Source organism: Gastrolobium bilobum, unplaced genomic scaffold (assembly GCF_033153095.1).
Source record: "Gastrolobium bilobum isolate Gb01-03AN ecotype WA unplaced genomic scaffold, APGP_CSIRO_Gbil_v1 utg7986, whole genome shotgun sequence".
Lineage (NCBI taxonomy): Eukaryota > Viridiplantae > Streptophyta > Magnoliopsida > Fabales > Fabaceae > Gastrolobium > Gastrolobium bilobum.
In genome coordinates, this window is record NW_026899159.1 from 492057 (window position 1) to 516276 (window position 24220).

The 24220-nt window shown below is 37.9% G+C and overlaps 1 protein-coding gene and 1 pseudogene across 1 annotated transcript; both read right to left on the reverse strand.

Annotated features, from left to right (window-relative positions):
• Positions 1 to 329: 329 nt before the first annotated feature.
• Positions 330 to 7253, reverse strand: LOC133287797 (GDSL esterase/lipase LTL1-like; annotated as a pseudogene).
• A 14046-nt stretch (positions 7254 to 21299) lies between these two features.
• LOC133287823 (GDSL esterase/lipase At4g28780-like) lies at positions 21300 to 24155 on the reverse strand. Its single transcript, XM_061485508.1, has 5 exons — positions 23900 to 24155; positions 23602 to 23729; positions 22591 to 22833; positions 21651 to 21903; positions 21300 to 21532 (listed from the first exon to the last, which is right to left on the reverse strand). The coding sequence occupies exons 1-5, from the start codon at positions 24150 to 24152 to the stop codon at positions 21300 to 21302; spliced, it is 1110 nt and encodes a 369-aa protein (XP_061341492.1). The 5' UTR covers positions 24153 to 24155.
• Between the last annotated feature and the right edge of the window lie 65 nt (positions 24156 to 24220).

The following is a 24220-nucleotide window of genomic DNA, read 5'->3' on the forward strand; positions in this document are numbered from 1 at the left end:
AGGAAAAAATATTTATTATTTTAAAGGACACAATTTTATGTCATTTTAAGTAAAATTATTGTGTTTTGGTATTTTATTTATTTATTTTTTTTCTCCTCAAGAATACTTTTTTTTTCTTGCTGATTTTGTGGATAAGAAAGAAGAATTTTTTTTGCCAAAATACAATAATCACTTAAAATGACATAAAATTATGTCCTTTAAAATTACAAATACATTTTTCATAATATTGTAACCAGAAATAATGTATCCTACATTTTTTTTTGTCATATATCATAGAACAGATTGCATACAGTATATACTGAAATTTTTTCACCCGCCAATCATACACACTAAATAGCAATGCTATTAATATATTGGATTTTGGAGTCCATGACCATGATGGTGGTGAGGTTCATAGGGCTCAAAAGGTCGCTGGTTCCCCTGAATATTGTTATTGGAAGACACTGGTGATATTAAATCACTAAGAGATTTGAATCCATGTATAGAACATAAGAGATTAATAATCAGAATTACAGTGCAACATTAAAATTAGAATAAACTTACAAGTCAGTTAATGAGACAGAATGATAAAAGTATGCAGTATGGTGGATTAAATCCGAGCCCAGAGAATATGTCTTCTTAAGACAATTTGCCCCCTCACTGACGCCAAAGGTTGATGGACAAGTGTCTCCGATGATAGAACAATTTTCGTCTGAGGAGTGGTGGCACTACCAGTCAACAGCCCAAACGAACACAACAATATGCCACAGGAAGGTACACCAGAAAATAGAAAGGAGGATGCAAACTGAATGAAGGAAAAAATCTGGCAGAGTAACAATACAGAAAATTAGATGATTTTGCTGGGGGGGTCAGGGTTTATTTATTGATACTGACCGGTCACGATGAACCGCTGACGATAAACCGCAGACGGCAAATCGCCGTGACTAACAGCCGCGAACGGGCATGACTGGTGATCGATTCGGTGAACAGGTACAGTCGGTGACCGGTTCGCGAAAGTTAAGAACCGGTTCGATTCAAAACGTTCAAAAAATCGACGGATAGAAGCGTGGTTTGAAAAAATTGGAGGGAAGCAACGGATAGTCACAGGGATATTTTGGACAAAAAATTAAAAAATAATTTAATAAAAAAATATTTTTATTTAACACACACTTACGAACATAACCAGACAGCGGCGCACGCGCGTGGTGGACCTAAGCCCACCTATCTCCTCTCACCTCATACTAGTTGTCCAATGTGAGACTTTTTAAACCCACACACCCTGTAACAGCCCATTACGTACCGGAATTATTAACATTGATTAAGATATTAAGCGTAGTTACAATCACAGCAGTTCATTTATAAAAATGCGAGTAAACTTTTTCCTTTTCATTACGCGAGCATTTAAAACAATAATAAAGCGTAATGAATAAAAGTTGTGAGCATAACTAAAAACTAAATGCAGAATAATAATAATATTAATTGTCTAACTATCATATAATACTTCTCTCAAGTCACTAAGGGGTTTCCATAAACTCACTCAGCATAAATCTCACTTTTACGTTTTTTTACCTATTCGAATATGATTCAGTCTTTTAGATACTGCAGAAAATTCGCATGTCGCGAACCTCTCATCTTTTAGTATGTTATTATAGACTTAATTATCTTTCCAACAAGCTATCACACACTCCATAAAGTTCTCGTTTGCTCCGGTTATCACCATTTGAAGTTGGACAAGCAAAGCTGCCAGTGCCAGCAACCTCAAATAGGACACCAAATAGCCCTCACTCTTTCCATAATTTCGGACAAACCACACCACCAATTACTCTCAAATTTTTATACAGTAAACTAGACACATAAAGATTCAATTTTACATATCATGGGCCTAATTTTACAAATAATTGAAACGGGAATAAATTTTCCAAAAACAGGTGCCGACAGCCTCAAGTGCAAGGGATCTCTGGACAGTCCGGGTTCAATGGCCTCTACAGGTCAGCGTACTACTCCTATGGTTCACAAATTTTGACAAAATATAGTTGACATCTCAATCTTCAAAATAGTGTATGGAACGCCTTTATTGGACTTATGTGGAGGGAGATATGCTCCCCAAAGTTCACCCAAAATCTGCCATTTTATAGAAATTTCGGCAGCAACTCCTTTGTTTTTCCAACATATCTCACTTTTGTAAAAGTGTTATCTATCATCAAGGGTACCTAATAGACACGGGTGGCACTCAATGACCAGCAATGCCTTGGTTCTCTTACAACCCATCACAATTTATATCCATTTGCTCACTTTACATTTCATTTCTCAAATTATAAAACTTAAAATATTTCAATCACTTTGATCCATTTGCATACATTCTTTAAACATACGCATAATTCATCAACTAAAATAGGCCTAATGCCCTTTTATCATACATCATCTTCAATAATACACAAGGTCCAATATTACAATTACAAGCCTTAAATGAAACATCATACAAATAAATCTCCAATTACAACATAATGAATCCTCAAAAGAAACATGGTAAATAATCAACTAAACTTAGACAAAATATGGCATAAACAAAGATGACAATATGAATAATCCTAAATCAACATACAATTTTCATGCCCTAAGTCTAGCCTAGGCCTAGTGGCCTCAAAATGCAAAAAGGCATAAGTCTCCACTGCTCATCCTACAGGCCTCTTGCCCACAGCTCCTGCCCCACTGCTACTACCTGAAATAAAGTCCCCAAAACTTGATGAGATATACAAATATATCTCAGTAATCCAGAGGTTCTGGAGATCACTCCGTCTCATGGCTCACTCAGATGCAAATCAATAATATACCACAACATCCAAAAAAAAATAAAGCAAGGGATTTAGTGAAGTAGGGAAGCATAGGGAGTAAACATACGATGAAGCTGAAATGATCAATGCCAAAGCCACGCAACATCCGGCCTATTGGCCTCGGCATATAGCCTACGGGTTCTCATCCAGGAAAATGTTCCCAGAATATCAACCAAGGCACCCTCCATCCATATACACTCGAGACATTCCTAGAGTGCTCCTCAACGGATGACACCCCATGACCCCAGGTCAACTGAAACTCCCGGAGACCTATCCAGTGGAAGTCCGTAACGCCCGAAGGCAACAGTCTACTGGCCAGAGACACAGTACATCCTATGTACCACTATAACACATAAATGCATGAGCATGTTATAATACATTATTAACATCCACCTCCAACCACTACCCCCAAGGGGCGTGGTGGAGCACACACGAGGACTAAATTCCAGTACCAAGGGATTACCTGGTGACAACTTCCTCTCTTGGTAGCTCCAATCCAATACACCACCGAGCTTAGTCCAACAAGAAATGCCTACACATAGGTCATTCTCATTTCAATACAACCACATAATTCATATACATGATTATTCATACATCATTACATAATCACTTACCACAATCCTTTTGGTCAAGGACCAAAGGCAACCCACCAAGCTCAATGCTCCAAGTTTAAGTCTGTGGGAGGCAACCTACAATGATCACACAAGGATCATTAGCACAAGGTGCAACCAACTAAATTACAAAGTACCAAAGTCCACCCCCCACATGTATAGATTCGGCCATATTGCCCAAAATTACCAAACCATTTTCTTAATTTCATTTCAAGGTTCTACTAGCTTCCTAAACTTATCACAACACCGTTTCAAGTCCTTAATTCCATGTCATACCATCATAGCACCATTTCCCCTTAATTTTCCCTAAATGGCCGAAATGCACACACACATCACTTAATAATTTTCCTTCCAATTCAATGCATCAATTCAACATACAACCAATTTAAACACCATTCATAATCACACAACATCAATTACATAATTTTTACATCATCCATCTTTATTTCCCCTCATTGGCCGAATTCACCGTGCATGTGCACCAAAGGATTTTTAATCTATTTCAACACTTATACACATCCTACAATCCTATAATTAACTCATACAAATTCTTCACAACTCAATTACACAATTCTACAATCATACCAATTCACAAAGTATTGAATTTCCACATCAAAATTTGCCTAAGTTACCAATCAAATCCTCAATAACTTTTACGTGTTCAATCACTATGAAACGTCATTCTAAGCCACTTTATTTAATACACAATTTTAATTTGAGCTCTCTAACTACATCAATCCATGCACAATAGCTTTAGGTTTTCAAATTTGGATCTACCAATTCAACCAATTAAAAGTGTTGAAACTTACTTACAAGTAAGGCTTAGGACTCTTCTACATCATACCAAAGCATTGGAGGATCAATCAACTCCAAGAACCTCAAAAACCTTCACTTGACCGCTGACAATGATGTGCTTTTTCTCCCAATTCACTGAGTTTCAAGCCTTAAAACTACCATGGTTGTGTTTGGAAGGTCCTTTACTTAAAGTTTGATGTACTGAAAGTTGGATTTCGGTGGAGATTTAAGTGAGTTTGGAGGGAAAGAAAATTTGAAGCAAAGCTTTGTCTCCCACCAATGGAGGCCGCGGGTTTTTCAAAGAGAAGGGAGGAAAGTGATGCATGAATAGTGCTAACCCATGTGGCTTAAGTCACTTAAGTGGGGTGGCTCCCACCGCCACCTCACGCGATTCAAATTAATTCAAATATCTCGCTTATTCCACTAAACGTCCATAATTTCCTAAACTATTTAAAAACTCCAATTTTTAACATTAACCATTGTCTTTTAATTGTCCTTGATCAGATGAATCCGGAGTTTTCCAGTCGTTTTGAGAAATCACAGTTTTAAGCTGTTATGCGCGTTGTGGGCATGCTTCCCCAAAAACCCTATTTTTCATCAATTTTCATCAGAAATCATATTTACTAGTTCTATGTACCATATATAATTTATTTCTAAACCTAGAGCTCAAAATTCATTCAGCACGCTTTACGATGCAACTATAGCGATATTTGTACCGTTGTGATGGGTGGAAAGCGTCCCAAAATGCATAGAGATCACGATTAGGGCACAAGTTCTACAAGGGGTTGCACAATCCTAGCCTGTTGTAGGGACCTTGACCACAACATGTTATCTTTGATGTAACGAGACCTGCATGCTCCTACTAATAATTACGATAAATAAGCATTGGTTCACCCTTGACACTACATACAAGTAACACAAGTAAAACTAATGTTGAACACTATATATATACCATATTTTTTAGGGTTGGTGATTAAGTTCATGTTCATTAGGAAGGCATTGACAAAAATAAAAATGTCAGAGCCGAGTTTGGAGTGGAGATCTCTAGTCATTTGGACCAGAAAAGGGTTGAAAAATCTGTGCAGCTTGTTGCAACTCTGGCGCACACTCCCCGTTCTTGCTTCTCATAGCAAGCTGAGAAGGAACACAACCTAGTGAACTAGTTCCTGTCACCAGCACACGACGAGCCCCTAACTCATACAACCTCTACATCAACATTTAGTAACACATTGTACTTAAACTCAATCAACACATATATGTAAATAAATAGAACAAAGCAACATAAGAGAATTAAGTTGGCTTGCAACATTTTTAAAACTGTAAAACATGCTAACATATTTAATTCTCTCAAGTGAGTAAAAATAATTCACTTTTTTTCCACCGAAGTGAAGGAACCAAATTAAGCATGGCTAATAGGGTTAAAGGGGAAATCTAATCTATTTCAATCTTTTTTGAGTGGAAAGTGAAATCATAATTGTAAGAATCAGAAATTGGATAATGCAATTATAAGGTTATGTAAGTTAAGGCTCAACCATCATTTTTAAAAGAAAAACTTAAGAATTTACAATTACAAAAGTCAGAAAAAAATTGTTTTATGTTGGGTATGACTTATATTTTACATTCACTTGGGGGTGCACGAACTGAAATTCAGATGTTGCATATAGTCCAGATGAAGGGAATAGAAGGAGGTTAGGGTATTGATATATGTATGGTGAAGAAATCATTGTCTCTTTCTCACACTTCATCACAATATCTTTCACAGTCTATATGCTTTTCTAATGTCCTTTTCCCTCCTATTTCTCTCCTCCCATCCCCTGATTCTGCCTCTCCAAATCTCGAGTGTCCACCAACTGTATAGAATACTGGGATGACAACTACAATATTCAAAGTGTATTTCCAGATGTAAGTTTGTGTCTATATTTCTCCAATAAAAGCAAAATACACCATGAAATGGTAAATGCTTAATTAATTCAATAAAATATTCCTTCAGTTTTTTCATACATGAGGATGAGTATGACTGAGGACTCCAACAATGCTCAAAGCGATTCTTTGTTGTCGAATGACAGTTATAGGTGAAGGTAATTGTATATTTATGTAGTGCATTAGTAACATGCGCTTTGATATTTAGAACTATATAGAGGAGAAGATTATCTGCCATTATAGTGTATAGAAGAAAGTTGATAATATATGTAATTTATTTGTAGTGTAACACATCCTAAAAGTATGAGAAGCTTAAATTTGGGAGATTAATTAGAACAAATGAAGATATTATGCAAATAGGATATATGTAGTGTAACACATCCTTTTCCGTCCTATTTCTCTCCCCCATCCCGGCTGATTCTGCCTCTCCAGATCTCGAGTGTCCACCAACTGTATAGAATACGTACTCTTTACAAGAATGACAACTACAATACTCAAAGTGTATCTCCATATGTAAGTTTGTGTCTATATTTTCTCCAATAAAAGCAAAATACATCATGAAATGGTAAATGCTTGATTAATTCAATAAAATCTTCCTTCAGTCTTTTCATGCATGAGGATAAGTATGACTGAGGCCTCCAATAATGCTCAAAGCTATTCTTTGGTGACGAATGACAATTCCAGGTGAGGATGACTGTATATTTACGTGGTACTTTAGTAACATGATCTTTATAACTATGTAGAGGGGAAGTGTAACGGGCTCGGATGTTAGCCCAATTAACGAGACTGTGAAGACTAAAAGAGTTAGGAAGAAACTTGGGTACTTAGCGGACTATATTGTGGGCTGAGTGTTTAAACTTATTAGGCCAGCCCATTAGTAGGGATACTATTTCACAATTTACTTTTAATGTCATGTAATTTCATTTTAAATAGCCTGAGAGCATTAGTAAAGGCAAGAAGATATTCAAAATTTCTCTTTCTCTCTCCTATTCTTCTCTCTAAATTTCCTCTCATCTTTTCCCTATTTTATCTGTTTCCTTGACCCTGTTACATTGGTGCTTTCCATTGAGTTATGGCTGAGAATACTCGCCTGCGTGACCTCACCACCCAAATCCATGTTCACGACCAGCAACTTCATGACTGACCAGATCACCACCGTGGAAAGAACCTTAGATCATCGTTTGGAGACGTCAGAACCCTCCCTTAATCAACGATTCAATGATGTCAATGTCCAGATCCAGATGTTTATTCTCTTCTACAAACTATGCAAGCTCAAATAACCACACTACTGGCCAACCCTCAGTCAGGTATCCTCGGAGCCACTCCAGGAGCCAACAATGCACGTCCTCCTAATCAGGTCCGTTCCATACGCATCGATTTTCCCAGATTTGGATCTGGCGACCCTGGACCTTTGGGTGTTCGCTGTGGAGCGTTACTTTCGATACCACTAGGTACCGAAACAAGATCGTCAAGATCTGGTTTCCCTCAACATGGATATGCTTGCTTCATGTTGGTTTGAATCCCTATTTGCCATTGGACATCTTCCCGATTGGCCATCATTTGTGCAAGCACTCCACCAACGCTTTGGACCTTCTAATGTCGAAGATCCTCTGGGTTCATTGGCTAAATTGATCACGGATTTTCAATCTCCTTTTGAATTGCTTGCTAGGAGGAAACGTACACTTACGCCTCTGATGCGTAAGAGCCTCTTTATTTTGGGATTGAAACCTCAGATTCGACGTGCTGTTCTTGTGCATCGTCAACCAGATGTAACTGCAACGTTTGCATATACCAAACTTTTTGAGGAACAAGTTGCTGACTATCGCACAACTAAACCATGGGTAAGTCGCCCATCACTACCCAATTTTCAACCAGCTACACCAATCACAGACCAATCCATTTCTACTATTATAGTGTATAGAAGAAAGTTGATAATATATGTAATTTATTTGTAATGTAACACATCCTAAAAGTATGAGAAGCTGAAAGTTGGGAGATTAATTAGAACAAATGAAGATATTATTCAAATAGGCTATATGTTTCTCTCATGTCCTTTTCCGTCCTATTTCTCTCCCCCATCCCGGCTGATTCTGCCTCTCCAGATCTCGAGTGTCCACCAACTGTATAGAATACGTACTCTTTACTCTTTACAGGGATGACAACTACAATACTCAATATATTTTCTCCAACAAAAGCAAAATACATCATTAAATGGTAAATGCTTGATTAATTCAAAAAAATTTCCTTCAGTCTTTTCATGCATGAGGATGAGTATGACTGAGGCCTCCAATAATGCTCAAAGCTATTCTGTGTTGTCGAATGACAATTCCAGGTGAGGGTGACTGTATATTTACGTGGTACTTTAGTAACATGCGCTTTGATCTTTAGAACTATGTAGAGAGGGAGTGTAACGGGCTCGGATGTTAGCCCAATTAATGAGACTGTGAAGACTAAAAGAGTTAGGAAGAAACCTGGGTACTTAGCGGACTATATTGTGCGCTGAGTGTTTAAACTTATTAGGCCAGCCCATTAGTAGGGATACTATTTCACAATTTACTTTTAATGTCATGTAATTTCAATTTAAATAGCCTGTGAGCATTAGTAAAGGCAAGAAGATATTCAGAATTTCTCTTTCTCTCTCCTATTCTTCTCTCTAAATTTCCTCTCATCTTTACCCTATTTTATCTGTTTCCTTGACCCTGTTACATTGGTGCTTTCATTGAGTTATGGCTGAGAATACTCGCCTGCGTGACCTCACCACCCAAATCCATGCTCACGACCAGCAACTTCATGACCTTACTAACCAGATCACCACCGTGGAAAGAACCTTACATCATCGTTTGGAGACGTCAGAACTCTCCCTTAATCAACGATTTAATGATGTCAATGTCCAGATTCAGATGTTTATTCTCTTCTACAAACTATGCAAGCTCAAATAACCACACTACTGGCCAACCCTCAGTCATGTACTCTCGGAGCCACTCCAGGAGCCAACAATGCTCGTCCTCCTAATCAGGTCCGTTCTACGCGCATCGATTTTCCCAGATTTGGATCTGGCGACCCTGGACCTTTGGGTGTTCGCTGTGGAGCGTTACTTTCGATACCCCTAGGTACCGGAACAAGATCGTCTAGATCTGGTTTCCCTTAACATGGATATGCCTTCTTCATGTTGGTTTGAATCCTTATTTGCCATTGGACATCTTCCCGATTGGCCATCATTTGTGCAAGCACTCCACCAACGCTTTGGACCTTCTAGTTTCGAAGATCCTCTGGGTGCATTGGCTAAATTGCAGCAATAAGGTTCGGTCACGATTTTCAATTTGCTTTTGAATTGCTTGCTAGGAGGATACCTACACTTACGCTTCTGATGCGTAAGAGCCTCTTTATTTTGGGATTGAAACCTCATATTCGACGTGCTGTTCTTGTGCATCGTCCACCAGATGTAACTGCAGCGTTTGCATATACCAAACTTTACGAGGAACAAGTTGCTGACTATCACACAACTATACTATGGGTAAGTCGCCCATCACTACCCAATTCTAAACCAGCTACACCAATCACAGCCCAACCCATTTCTACTATTATAGTGTATAGAAGAAAGTTGATAATATATGTAATTTATTTGTAGTGTAACACATCCTAGAAGTATGAGAAACTCAAAGTTGGGAGATTAATTAGAACGAATGAAGATATTATGCAAATAGGCTATATGTTTATCAAACGACTTTTGTGTTTTTACAGCATCTCATTCTCATCGGATTACCTCTCTACATCACTACAAGAGAAGGACTTCTCAGACATGATATGAGCTGACGAGCTTCTTGAGATGTAAGTTTGTGTCTATATTTCTCCAATAAAAGCAAAATACACCATGAAATGGTAAATGCTTAATTAATTCAATCAAATCTTCCTTCAGTTTTTTCATACACGAGGAGAAATTGTAAATTTATGTGGTGCATTAGTAACATGCGCTTTGATATTTAGAACTATATAGAGGAGAAAATTATCTGCCATTATAGTGTATAGATGAAAGTTGATAATATATGTAATTTATTTGTAGTGTAACACATCCTAAAAAGTATGACATGCTTAAATTTGGGAGATTAATTAGAACAAATGAAGATATTATGCAAATAGGCTATATGTTTCTCTCTTGTCCTTTTCCGTCCTATTTCTCACCCCCATCTCGGCTGATCCTGCCTCTCCAGATCTCGAGTGTCCACCAACTGTATAGAATACGTACTCTTTACTCTTTACAGGGATGACAACTAAAATACTCAAATTGTATCTCCATAGGTAAGTTTGTGTCTATATTTTCTCCAATAAAAGCAAAATACATCATGAAATGGTAAATGATTGATTAATTCAATAAAATCTTCCTTCAGTCTTTTCATGCATGAGGATAAGTATGACTGAGGCCTCCAATAATGCTCAAAGCTATTCTTGGGTGACGAATGACAATTCCAGGTGAGGATGACTGTATATTTACGTGGTACTTTAGTAACATGATCTTTAGAACTATGTAGAGGGGAAGTGTAACGGGCTCGGATGTTAGCCCAATTAACGAGACTGTGAAGACTAAAAGAGTTAGGAAGAAACTTGGGTACTTAGCGGACTATATTGTGGGCGAGTGTTTAAACTTATTAGGCCAGCCCATTAGTAGGGATACTATTTCACAATTTACTTTTAATGTCATGTAATTTCAATTTAAATAGCCTAAGAGCATTAGTAAAGGCAAGAAGATATTCAGAATTTCTCTTTCTCTCTCCTATTCTTCTCTCTAAATTTCCTCTCATCTTTTCCCTACTTTATCTGTTTCCTTGACCCTATTACATTGGTGCTTTCCATTGAGTTATGGCTGAGAATACTCGCCTGCGTGACCTCACCACCCAAATCCATGTTCACGACCAGCAACTTCATGACCTTACTAACCAGATCACCACCGTGGAAAGAACCTTAGATCATCGTTTGGAGACGTCAGAACCCTCCCTTAATCAACGATTTAATGATGTCAATTTCAGATCCAGATGTTTATTCTCTTCTACAAACTATGCAAGCTTAAATAACCACACTACTGGCCAACCCTCAGTCAGGTATCCTCGGAGCCACTCCAGGAGCCAAAAATGCACGTCCTCCTAATCAGGTCCGTTCTATACACATCGATTTTCCCAGATTTGGATATGGCGACCCTAGACCTTTGGGTGTTCGCTGTGGAGCGTTACTTTCGAAACCACCAGGTACCGAAACAAGATCTGGTTTCCCTCAACATGGATATGCCTGCTTCATGTTGGTTTGAATCCCTATTTGCCATTGGACATCTTCCTGATTGGCCATCATTTGTGCAAGCACTCCACAACGCTTTGGACCTTCTAATTTCGAAGATCCTCTGGGTTCATTGGCTAAATTGCAGCAATCAGGTTCGATCACGGATTTTCAATCTGCTTTTGAATTGCTTGCTAGGAGGAAACGTACACTTACGCCTCTGATGCGTAAGAGCCTCTTTATTTTGGGATTGAAACCTCAGATTCGACGTGCTGTTCTTGTGCATCGTCAACCAGATGTAACTGCAACGTTTGCATATACCAAACTTTATGAGGAACAAGTTGCTGACTATCACACTACTAAACCATGGGTAAGTCACCCATCACTACCCAATTCTAAACCAGCTACACCAATCACAGCCCAACCCATTTCTACTATTATAGTGTATAGAAGAAAGTTGATAATATATGTAATTTATTTGTAGTGTAACACATCCTAGAAGTATGAGAAGCTCAAAGTTGGGAGATTAATTAGAACGAATGAAGATATTATGCAAATAGGCTATATGTTTATCAATTGACTTTTGTGTTTTTACAGCATCTCATTCTCATTGGATTACCTCTCTACATCACTACAAGAGAAGGACTTCTCAGACATGATATGACCTGACGAGTTTCTTGAGAATTCGGCCTTCTAATTTTTAATTGAGCAAAGTGTGAAGCTTAGTACGGTTCTATAATTATGTCTTGACTAGGAAGATAACAGAATAAGTTGTTAGGTGCATGGACTGATATTCAGATGCTGCATATAGTCTAGAGGGATGGAAGAAGGAGATTAGGGGTATTGATATATTCATGATCACGAAATCATTGTCTCTTTCTCACACTACATCCCAATGTCTTTCACAGTCTATATGTTTCTCTCATGTCCTTTTCCGTCCTATTTCTCCCCCCCATCCCGGCTGATTCTGCCTCTCCAGATCTCGAGTATCCACCAACTGTATAGAATACGTACTCTTTACAGGGATGACAACTACAATACTCAAAGTGTATCTCTATATGTAAGTTTGTGTCTATATTTTCTCCAATAAAAGCAAAATACATCATGAAATGGTAAATGCTTGATTAATTCAAAAAATCTTCCTTCAATCTACTTGAAAAATGGTATACTGATATATATTAGAATTGTAAATAATGTGTACAAGGGATTCTCTATTTATAGAGAATATGTGACCTACTTTTAACCTAAAGGCCTTGGCCCAATACAACAAAGGGCTTGGCCCAATACAACAATAAACTAAATAATAACTAAATCAATATTATTTACAACACTCCCCCTCAAGTTGAGGAATAGATATTTATCATTCCCAGCTTGCTAGTAAGTTCTTGAAATCTGTCTGAAGGAAGCCCCTTTGTTAATAGATCAGCTAATTGACGCCCAGTGGGAATGTATGAAGTGGTAATCAACCCGCTATCAAGTTTCTCTTTGATGAAATGGCGGTCGACCTCAATATGTTTAGTCCGATCATGTTGAACTGGATTATGAGCTATACAAATAGCGGACTTATTATCACATAGCAGCTTCATAGGTCCCTCACATTTTATTTTGAGATCATCAAGTACAATTTTCAGCCACAGTAACTCACAAATGCCTTGAGCCATAGCTCGAAATTCAGCTTCTGCACTTGATCTGGCAACCACATCTTGTTTCTTACTTCTCCATGTCACCAAGTTACCGCAAAGAAACATGCAATAACCAGTGGTAGAACGACGGTCAGTCATGGATCCAGCATAATCAGCATCTGTGTAGACTTCTAAAGATAGATTGCCATCACGTCGGAATAACAATCCTTTACCAGGAGTACCTTTAAGATACTGAAGAATTCTCTCTACAGCCTGCATGTGTTTTTCCTTTGGATTGTGCATAAACTAACTGACAACACTAACAGCATAAGCTAGGTCTGGTCTAGTATGGGCCAGATATATCAATTTCCCAACTAGCCGTTGATATTGTCCTTTATCAACTGGAGGACTCTCTTCTTCATAGCCCATCTTGTGATTCTGCTCAATAGGAGTATTAGAGGGTTTACACCCGAGCTTTCCTGCTTCTTTGAGAAGATCAAGAACATATTTCCTTTGGCTGATAAAAATTCCTTTGCTTGAATGAGCTACTTCTATCCCTAGGAAATATCTCAGTTTCCCAAGGTCTTTGACTTCGAACTCAGAGGCAAGCCGTGTCTGCAGAATCTGTCTCTCCACAAAATCATTACCTGTGATAATAATATCATCAACATATACAAGGAGCACAGTAAGCTTCCCGTTTTGGGAGTGCTTGAAGAAAAGAGTGTGATCTCCTTGACTCTGTCTATATCCTAAGGTCATCATAACCTTAGTAAACCTCCCAAACCAAGCACGAGGTGACTGCTTCAATCCATACAAGGCCTTTTTTAATCGACAAACGTTATTTCCCCCCTTCACAGAATCAAAACCAGGCGGGATTTCCATGTAGACTTCTTCTTCTAACTCACCATTGAGGAAAGCATTTTTCACATCAAATTGATTTATATCCCAATTGTAATGGGCAGCAAGGGACAACAAGATTCTCACTGTATTCATTTTTGCAACTGGAGCAAAGGTTTCTTCATAATCAATGCCATAGGTTTGAGTGTAACCTTTGGCGACTAATCGAGCCTTGTATCTCTCAAGAGTGCCATCAGAATTATATTTTAGGGTATAAACCCATCTGCACCCTACTGCTTTCTTTCCGTTGGGTCTATCAATAACCTCCCATGTTTTATTTTTCTCCAATGCATTCATCTCCTCTTGCATGGCTTGAGCCCAATTCCCATCTCTCAAAGCTTCATGTACTGATTTTGGGATTGAAGTAGAATCTAGTGCTGAAACAAAGCTTTTGTGCTGCATAGAAAGATTAGCAGAGGAAACAAAATGGGAGATAGGGTATTGAGTACAAGAGGGACAGGAAGAACAAGATTTCTTGGAACAAGATCTTTTTCCTTTTCTTAAAGCAATGGGTAAATCATCAGAAGCAGTAGTAATGGGTAAGTCATCAGAAGTATCATGATCAGAAATATGAGATTCAGGACTTACCAGTGGTTCAGACGATTGAGGTTGCTGTTGAGGCAATGTGGGCTGTTTCCTTCTTTGATATACCAATTCAGGTGTTACAATCTTCCGTATCTCTTGTGTACTTGATGTATCAGTCATAGGAGGATCAGTCACAGACACATTAGGAACAGGAACAAGAGGAAGAGACACTGACACAGGTGAAGGAGTAGACACTGAAGTTTCAAAGAAGGAAGGTGATGAGTCTTCTGGTGAATCATTCTCCCCCTGAAGATGAGGACCTTGGAAAAAGGACTCAGATTCCTGAAATGTAACATCCATAGAAACAAAAAATTTCCGACTTCCAGGGTGATAACACTTGTAGCCCTTCTTATCAGGAGCATATCCAAGGAAGACACATTTAAGAGCCCTAGGATCCAACTTACTGCGATGCTGTTTATGAATATGAACAAAGACAACACATCCAAACACTGGAGGAGGAAGACTTTGCAAAGTTGGAATAGAAGAAAAAAAGGAAGTCATGGAATGAATAGGACTTACATGATCGAGAACCCGAGTGGGTAGACGATTGATCAAGAATGCTGCAGTAAGAATGGCATCTCGCCAATAGCATTTGGGTACATGTGTTTGAAACAATAAGGCACGAGGAACTTCAAGAAGGTGACGATTTTTCCTTTCAGCAACCCCATTTTGTTGGGGGGTGTCTACACATGTAAGTTCATGAATCATACCTTGATTTTGTATAAATTGGGAAAAAGAGTGATTGACATATTCAGTACCATTATCTGTCCTTATTCTTTTGATTTTTTTACAAAATTGAGTCTCAATCATTTTATAAAATTGAAAGAACAATTTTGGTACCTCAGACTTTTCATGCATTAAGTAAACCCAAGTTATACGAGTGCAATCATCAATAAAAGAAACAAATCATTTATTTCCAGAAGAATGAGGGACCTTAGAAGGACCCCAAACATCAGAATGAATAAGATCAAAAGGTTCAACACTTTTAGTAATACTAGAAGGGAAAGATACACGATGATGCTTAGCAAACTCACAAACATCACAATGATAAGACTCAACAGACTTAGACAAAAACAAAGACGGAAATAAAGACTTGAGTAAACTAAATGGAGGATGTCCCAAGCGCTTATGATGAAGCCAAATCAGAGAATCAGCAGTTGACTGGCCATGTGACAATAAGATGTGATCCTTAACATGAGTTGCAGGAGATTGTGACACCAGATAATACAGCCCACCTTGCTCTTTAGCACCCCCAATCGTCTTCCCTGTGGCGAGATCCTGAAAAACACAGTGAGTAGGAAAGAAGGTTACAGTGCAATTTAAATCTTTTGTAATTTTATGAATAGAAAGAAGATTAGTAGAAAGTTTAGGGACATGAAGAGCATCTTTGAGATGTAAGGAAGGCTGTAATTTTATGTTACCAGAACCCGCAACTGATGTATGGGAGCCATCAGCTACGGCTATCGTATGAGTGCCAATGGTAGGGTTATAAGAGACAAAGGGGTCAGCACAACAAGCCATATGATCAGTGGCACCAGAATCAACAACCCAAGAATGTTTAAAATCAATACATGAAGTAAGAAAAGAAGAAATTTTGGAGCTCATACCAGTCATAGCCAAATCACTAGTACCAGATGGCTCACTCAGAGAATCAAGTATGGTTCGAAGTCTTTCCAACTCATCTGGACGAAATGCAAGTTGGGTCTCATTAGGTGTAGGAGCTATATCAGAAGAAGTAAAATGCGCTTGACCACGCATCCTTGCCATCTTTTCTAAGACAGTTTATTTTCCATGGAGGCGATAGCATAGATCTTTGATATGACCTGTTCTTTTACAATAAGAACACCAGCGATCATCTTTCTTAGGTCTAGAAGATGCTCCATCAGAATATTTTGGAAAGGAACTCCTGTAAGTAGAACCATCTTTTTTTGTTGAAATCATAGCAGACCCATCAGTGGGTTTAGAAGCAGCACCATCTTTTGATGATAACATGACAGATTTATCAGGGTTCATCATAACACCCCGACGATTCTCCTCTCCCCGAACAGTATTGAAAACAGCAGAAAGGGATGGAAAAGTTTCTTTGCCAAGTATCTGAACCCGAATAGGATCATACTCGGAATTCAAACCAGCAAGAAAATCAAAAATACGCTCATTTTCTACCTCCTTGGCTAAAGCAGTAGCATCTGCAGTACATTTCATCTTCAAACTCTGAAATTGATCAAGTTCAGTCCATAACTCCTTCAAGGTGCCATAGTACTCAGTCACGGATAAAGAATCTTGTTTTGTAGTGAATATTTTATTGCGCAATTCATAGCGCGCATCCATATCCTGTTTCAAGGAATAAGTGGAGCGGACAGTTTCCCAAATCTCCATAGCAGAAGACAAGAACATACAATGACGACCCACTTCAGGAGTCATCGAATTCCACAACCAAGTCATGATAAGAGAATCCTCATTATCCCAAACAGCAAAATCGGGATCCGTGGCAGCAGGAGCAGGGCCATCAAGATGAGCAATCTTCTTGCGACTCTTGATGGTAGTACGAATGAACTGAGACCATGACAAATAATTTGATCCGTCAAATCGATAACTCTGATGTAGATTTGGAAGATCATTGTGACCAAGAGGGGTCACCACAGATGAGGTAGAATTTTTTTCAGATAAGTTTAGAGTTGAATCACCGTCGGAAGCGGCCATACTGCAAAACAACTCAAGGAATAGTACCAAGAAGCCAAAAAATCACGAAAAATTACCAAACGAGGTCCGATCAAAGAGGTGAGCACAGATCCAGAACGAGCTTGGAGAGTCGGTCAAGACTGCACCGGTCCGCAACCAATAGCAACCGTCACGCGCTGTCACGCGCCGGTGAAGCTGGCGGCGCGTGAGATTCACGCGCAGGGAAAGAAGCGGCGCGTGGAGGCGCGTCTGACGTCCGATCGGGCTGGGCTTTTCAGGCGAAGGTCGTCCAAGGATTGCGAACCTATCTGGGGCTGATCGGAGTTGAATGGCCGCCAAAAAGAAGGTCAATCGCGATGAACAGTGTTCTTGGTTAGTGAAAAACGCTTCTGTTTGGAGGTGACGTTGAACGGTTCAGTTTGGGGTCTTGTTATTGAGGAAGATGGGAAATGCTAAATGCTTGATTAATGCTTGATTAATTCAATAAAATCTTCCTTCAGTCTTTTCATGCATGAGGATAAGTATGACTGAGGCCTCCAATAATGCTCAAAGCTATTCTTTGGTGACGAATGACAATTCCAGGTGAGGATGACTGTATATTTACATGGTACTTTAGTAATATGCGCTTTGATCTTTAGAACTATGTAGAGGGGGAGTGTAACAGGCTCGGATGTTAGCCCAATTAATGAGACTGTGAAGACTAAAAGAGTTAGGAAGAAACCTGGGTACTTGGCAGACTATATTGTGGGCTGAGTGTTTAAACTTATTAGGCCAGCCCATTAGTAGGGATACTATTTCACAATTTACTTTTAATGTCATGTAATTTCAATTTAAATAGCTGAGAGCATTAGTAAAGGCAAGAAGATATTCAGAATTTCTCTTTCTCTCTCCTTTTCTTCTCTCTAAATTTCCTCTCATCTTTTCCCTATTTTATATGTTTCCTTGACCCTGTTACATTGGTGCTTTCTTTGAGTTATGGCTGAGAATACTCGCCTGCGTGACCTCACCACCCAAATCCATGCTCACGAGCAGCAACTTCATGATCTTACTAACCAGACCACCACCGTGGAAAGAACCTTAGATCGTCGTTTGGAGACGTCAGAACTCTCCCTTTATCAACGATTTAATGATGTCAATGTCCAGATTCAGATGTTTATTCTCTTCTACAAACTATGCAAGCTCAAATAACCACACTACTGGCCAACCCTCCCTCGGTCAGGTATCCTCGGAGCCACTCCAGTAGCCAACAATGCTCGTCCTCCTAATCAGGTCAGTTCTATGCGCATCGATTTTCCCAGATTTGGATCTGGCGACCCTGGACCTTTGGGTGTTTTTGTGGAGCGTTACTTTCGATACCACCAATTACCGGAACAAGATCGTCTTGATCTGGTTTCCCTTAACATGGATATGCCTGCTTCATGTTGGTTTGAATCCTTATTTGCCATTGGACATCTTCCCGATTGGCCATCATTTGTGCAAGCACTCTACCAACGCTTTGGACCTTCTAATTTTGAAGATCCTCTGGGTGCATTGGCTAAATTGCAGCAATAAGGTTCGGTCACGATTTTCAATCTGCTTTCGAATTGCTTGCTAGGAGGATACCTACACTTACGCCTCTGATGCGTAAGAGCCTATTTATTTTGGGATTGAAACCTCAGATTCGACGTGCTGTTCTTGTGCATCGTCCACCAGATGTAACTGCAGCGTTTGCATATACCAAATTTTATGAGGGACAAGTTGCTGACTATCACACAACTAAAGAATGGGTAAGTCGCCCATCACTACCCAATTCTAAACCAGCTACACTAATCACAGCCCAACCCATTTCTACTATTATAGTGTATAGAAGAAAGTTGATAATATATGTAATTTATTTGTAGTGTAACACATCCTAGAAGTATGAGAAGCTCAAAGTTGGGAGATTAATTAGAACGAATGAAGATATTATGCAAATAGTCTATATGTTTATCAAACGACTTTTGTGTTTTTACAACATCCCATACTCATTGGATTACCTCTTTACATCACTACAATAGAAGGACTTCTCAGACATGATATGAGCTGACGAGCTTCTTGAGAATTCGGCCTTCCAACTTTTAAATGAGTAGAGTGTGAAGCTTAGTATGTTTTATAATTGTGTCTTGACTAGAAAGATAACAAAATTAGTTGTTAGGTGCAAGGACTGATATTCAGAGGCTGCATATAGTCCAGATGGATGGAATAGAAGGAGATTAGGGGTATTGATATATGCATGATCACGAAATCATCGTCTCTTTCTCACACTACATCCCAATGTCTTTCACAGTCTATATGTTTCTCTCATGTCCTTTTCCGTCTTATTTCTCTCCCCCATCCCGGCTGATTCTGCCTCTCTAGATCCCGAGTGTCCACCAACTGTATTGAATATTGGGATGACAACTACAATTATTTCCAGATGTAAGTTTGTGTCTATATTTCTCCAATAAAAGATAAATACATCATAAAATGGTAAATACTTGATTAATTCAATAAAATCTTCCTTCAGTCTTTTCATGCATGAGGATGAGTATGGCTGAGGACTCCAACAATGCTCAAAGCGATTCTTTGTTGTCGAATGACAGTTCTAGGTGAGGGTAATTGTATACTTGTGCGGTGCATTAATAACATACGCTTTGATCTTTAGAACTATGTAGATGAGAAGATTATATGCCACTATAGTGTATGGAAGAAAGTTGATAATATATGCAATTTATTTGTAGCGTAACACATGCTAAAAGTTGGTGAAACTCAAAGTTGAAAGATTATTTGTATATATAATGAAATTCTTACATTATTATATTACACCTTTTATTTTTATAAGACGTAAAATATTTATGTTTTGTTTTTTCTTGATTGAATTACACATATTTGTATATATAATGACATTATTACATTATTATATTACACCTTTTATTTTTATAAGACGTAAAATATTTATGTTTTGTTTTTTCTTATGAAATTCTTAGAACATAAAATAAAATAAAAAATCCAATATGTAAGGTTCGAGAGGCTGAGTTCTTGCATAACTGATTGAGATTTATTTCGAGTCCACTCTAAGTTAAAAAGATTCAAAAAATGAAGCAAGTTAGAGAAAAAAGTATTCTATTATATTTTACAAATCATCCTATAAGAGTCCTCGACGAAAAATAACAAATTTTCCTAACTTAGTAGCATTGATTAAACTGAAACAACTTGATTAATTGATTAACATGATTGATGATATTACTTATTATATGATGGACAATTACGGAACTAGCTAATATGTTACATCTCAGAAAAAAAATAGAATAAAAAAAATTTCTAGACAATCTCAATCCTTAATTTATTTATATTTTATTATAAAAATTAAAATAATACAAATTTGAGAATCATCAACCGTTGTATTAAACTGTATTTGGTGCATTTTTATTTTAAACTCTAAAAAATCTATTTACTTTCAAATTTCAATGTGGGCTGTGAAAGTTCCCCAGCTGAGGCTCCATGGGAGATTGGGTCCAATGATGTTGGGCTCGTACAATATACATTCTTTTGTATACGCAATATCATGGGAATCAAGAGAAACGAAATGAAACAAACGTCATGTGTCTGGTAAGTAAGAGAACAAAAATAGAATAGAAGATGACGGAAGTAAGGTACAGATGTTGGTGATGAAATGGACGGAATTATATGAAAATAAAATCTCATCATTTTTGTATAATATTTAATGCATCGGAGATGAAATATAAAGCATAATAATATAAATAATGGTAACAAAAAATAATGTATCCTACATTTTTTGTTGTCATATATTGTAGAATAAATTGCATACAGTATATATTGAAACTTCTTCACCGGCTAATCACGCACACCACATAACTGTTGAAGGTTATGGATTTGAGAGAAAAGAATTTAGAAGTGTTTGAAGTATTATACCAACGGATATCAAGTTTGGAATACTCAGTTTAGGAAACTCTATAGATAACCTAAACTATTAGGTTCCAACCCATATAAATTCAAATAACCATGCTTTCATCTATTGAGTTTGTATATCATCATATTATTGAAATATATTATTAATATATCCAACAATAAGCATGCTATAAATTAAAGTGTATACTATATTAGATGTTGGAGTCCATGGCCATGATGGTGGTGAGGTTCATAGGGCTCATAAGGTCGCTGGTTCCCCTGAACATATCATCAACGATAAACCTGAGTGCACGTTGTGATGGGTGGAAAGCGTCCCAAAATGCATAGAGATCACGATTTGGGCACAGGTTCGACAAGGGGTTGCACAATCCCAGCCCGTTGTATGGACCTTGACCGCAACATGCTATCTTTGATGTAACGAAACCTACAATTAAGATAAAGAAGCATTGGTTCACCCTTGAAAATGCATGCATGTGTATATATATGAGTGACACAATAAGCAGAAACACAAATAAAATTAATCTTGAAAACAATACATATACCATATTTTTGAGGGTTGGTAATGAAGTTCATGTTCATAAGAAAGGCATTGACAGAAACAAAAACGTCAGAGCCGAGTTGGGAGTTGAGATCTCTGATCATTTGAACCAGAAGAGGGTTGAAAATCTGTGCAGCTTGTTGTAACTCTGGCGCACACTCCCCATTCCTGCTTCTCATAGCAAGCTGAGAAGGAACACAACCTAGTGGACCAGTTCCTGTCACAAGCACACGACGAGCCCCTAACTCATACAACCTCTGCATCAACATTTAGTAACACTGTATACTTTAATTAAATTCAATCAACACAGACCAAGAAGTTGAACAACACAACATATGAGAATTAAGATGGCTTGCAGCATTTTTAAACTGTAAAATACGCTATAACATAATTCTATCAAGAAAGTAATATAACTCACTTTTTTCCACCTAAGTGAAGGAACCAAATTAAACCAGGCTAATTGGGTTAAAGGATAAACCAAATTTATTTCCATCTTTTATGAGTGGAACATGATATCATGATTGTACGAATCAGAAATTGGATCAGGCAATTAGAAGGTTATGTAAGTTAACGTTCAACCATCATTTTTGCAAGAAAAACTTAAGAATTTACAATTACAAAAGTCAATCAATTTTTCTCTGTTTATATCATTAAATTTAGGTACATTTCAAGAAACCAAGTAAATGTAACAGTTGAAAATTTTCCTCAACAAAAAAGGAACATACTGCTGTATCAGTCGCATCACAATTTTTTGGTTAGTTTTTAGTTTTTACCTTAGAACCTACGACGTTACATGAATTACTTTCAACCTCAAGATTCACTTCGAGTTCTTATTAGAAGTGCATATCATGTTGTTTCAGCGACCAACAACTCCGTGGCAAACATCAAAGCCAGAGAGGAAGAGAAAAGTAACAAAAAAGATAAAGCAGAGGAGAAAGAATTACCATGAGAATTTTTCTGTACTCGGTGATAAGGTAGCTAGAGAACTGGGGGACAGTGAATTGGTGAGACCTGGGAGAGAAAGGAGTTAAGAAATAGTTGTTAACAAAGTCATTACCACCCACTGTCATGAGGACCAGAGCTCCATTCACAACCCTTTGAGCCTGGTCTGCCCCTACAGCTGCACTTAACCTTTCCTGGTACTGCTGGAACAATGCAAACTGCTGGCACATTCTGATTATACCCACCTGTTGTAAATTTTAATACCCCAATGTTGTTAATTCAAAGTTAATCAAAACCTTTCAGCCTGATTCCAAATAGAGATAAGGGAGTGTTTGGTTCAATAGAAATTTTTTTTACTAGGAAAATGTAATTACAAAGAAAAAAACGTCGGAAAGTAAGTTTGGTAGGAAAATTTAAAAAAAGTTTTTTGGTACCGCAAAATATTACTAGGAAAATTGGCTTAAATATGCTGAGTGTATGTTTGGTTGAAAATAAAAATTTGATGGAAAAATAAATAGAAATTACGAAAGTAACCTTTTTATAAAATTTTGAATGTTACATGTGGTTAAGAATAGGGGTATTCTTGTCTTGATTTTCATCCACTTTTTCAATTTCTCCATTTTTTCAAGAAATACCATCTTGCAAACAGCATTCGTTAATAGTGTAGAAGTACCTTTTTTACATGCATTTGTAATTAGATAGGCAACTCTTTTTCATAGGTAAAAGTCATGATTTCATTCTACCAAATGCGGAGAACGAGAATGCAACATGCACTTTCCTAGAAAGTTTTTGAGATATTCTAAAACAAACACCCCCTAAGAGAATAGCAAGTTTTAAAGTTAGTTGGTAAGGACCAAGTTAATAATATAAATGCATAATATTATGTATATGCACAGAGAATTGGTTATTTACATGTTATTCTCCGAGAGCATGTGATACCATGTAAAGAGTGAACATTATATTTATATTTATTTATCAAAGGGAGAGAAAAAAGTGAGATAGCAGAGATTTACAAATTGGATGCCAGTGTCATTGAGGATTCCTATACCAGCAGAAGCGAAGTTGGCCCCAACCAAGAGCTTTTCTCCATTTAATTCAGGGCTCAGGTATGGCAATGTAGGTTCAGACCCAATTTGCTGGCCTACAATAACATTCACATTTCACACCCCATGTAAAACAATATCATCATGTGTCATTAGCACCACAATGACCATATATTCAACAAAGGAACAATTGAAGGGTAGCATATGCAGTATCATCATGAGTTATGTATGGTTGAATATATATACACATTATATGTGATTGACGTACTAATAAGGTCAGGGAGGTTGAAGCCGTTGGAGAAGCGTCCAGTGGGTTGATGAGTGGGATAGTCAATGCCATAAGGGGGTGAGTCAGCACGTGCCGTGGTTGGCAAGTAATTGTTGTTGCCACTGTCAACCAATGAGTCCCCAAACACGAAGAAAGTTCGAGCTGCTTCTGCTGTCTTTGGTGAAACGACAATGATTGCCACCACCACCACCAAGGTGACTAGGACCAGGAGGAAGACTCTGTTACTTGACATGAGCTTGATTATCTTAGCAATGTTGTTGGCTTCTTCTAAATGTTGGAATGTAATAGCTAATTGCTGTG

What these genes read in the sequence shown, in the direction of transcription:
- LOC133287823 (XM_061485508.1), bottom strand. Translation starts at nt 24,152, where the DNA reads ATGTCAAGTAACAGAGTCTTCCTCCTGGTCCTAGTCACCTTGGTGGTG. An exon ending in ATGACACTGGCATCCAATTT is followed by an intron (nt 22,834 to 23,601) that starts GTAAATCTCTGC and finishes AATTTACAACAG; the next exon opens with GTGGGTATAATCAGAATGTG. An exon ending in AGTACAGAAAAATTCTCATG is followed by an intron (nt 21,904 to 22,590) that starts GTAATTCTTTCT and finishes ATGTTGATGCAG; the next exon opens with AGGTTGTATGAGTTAGGGGC.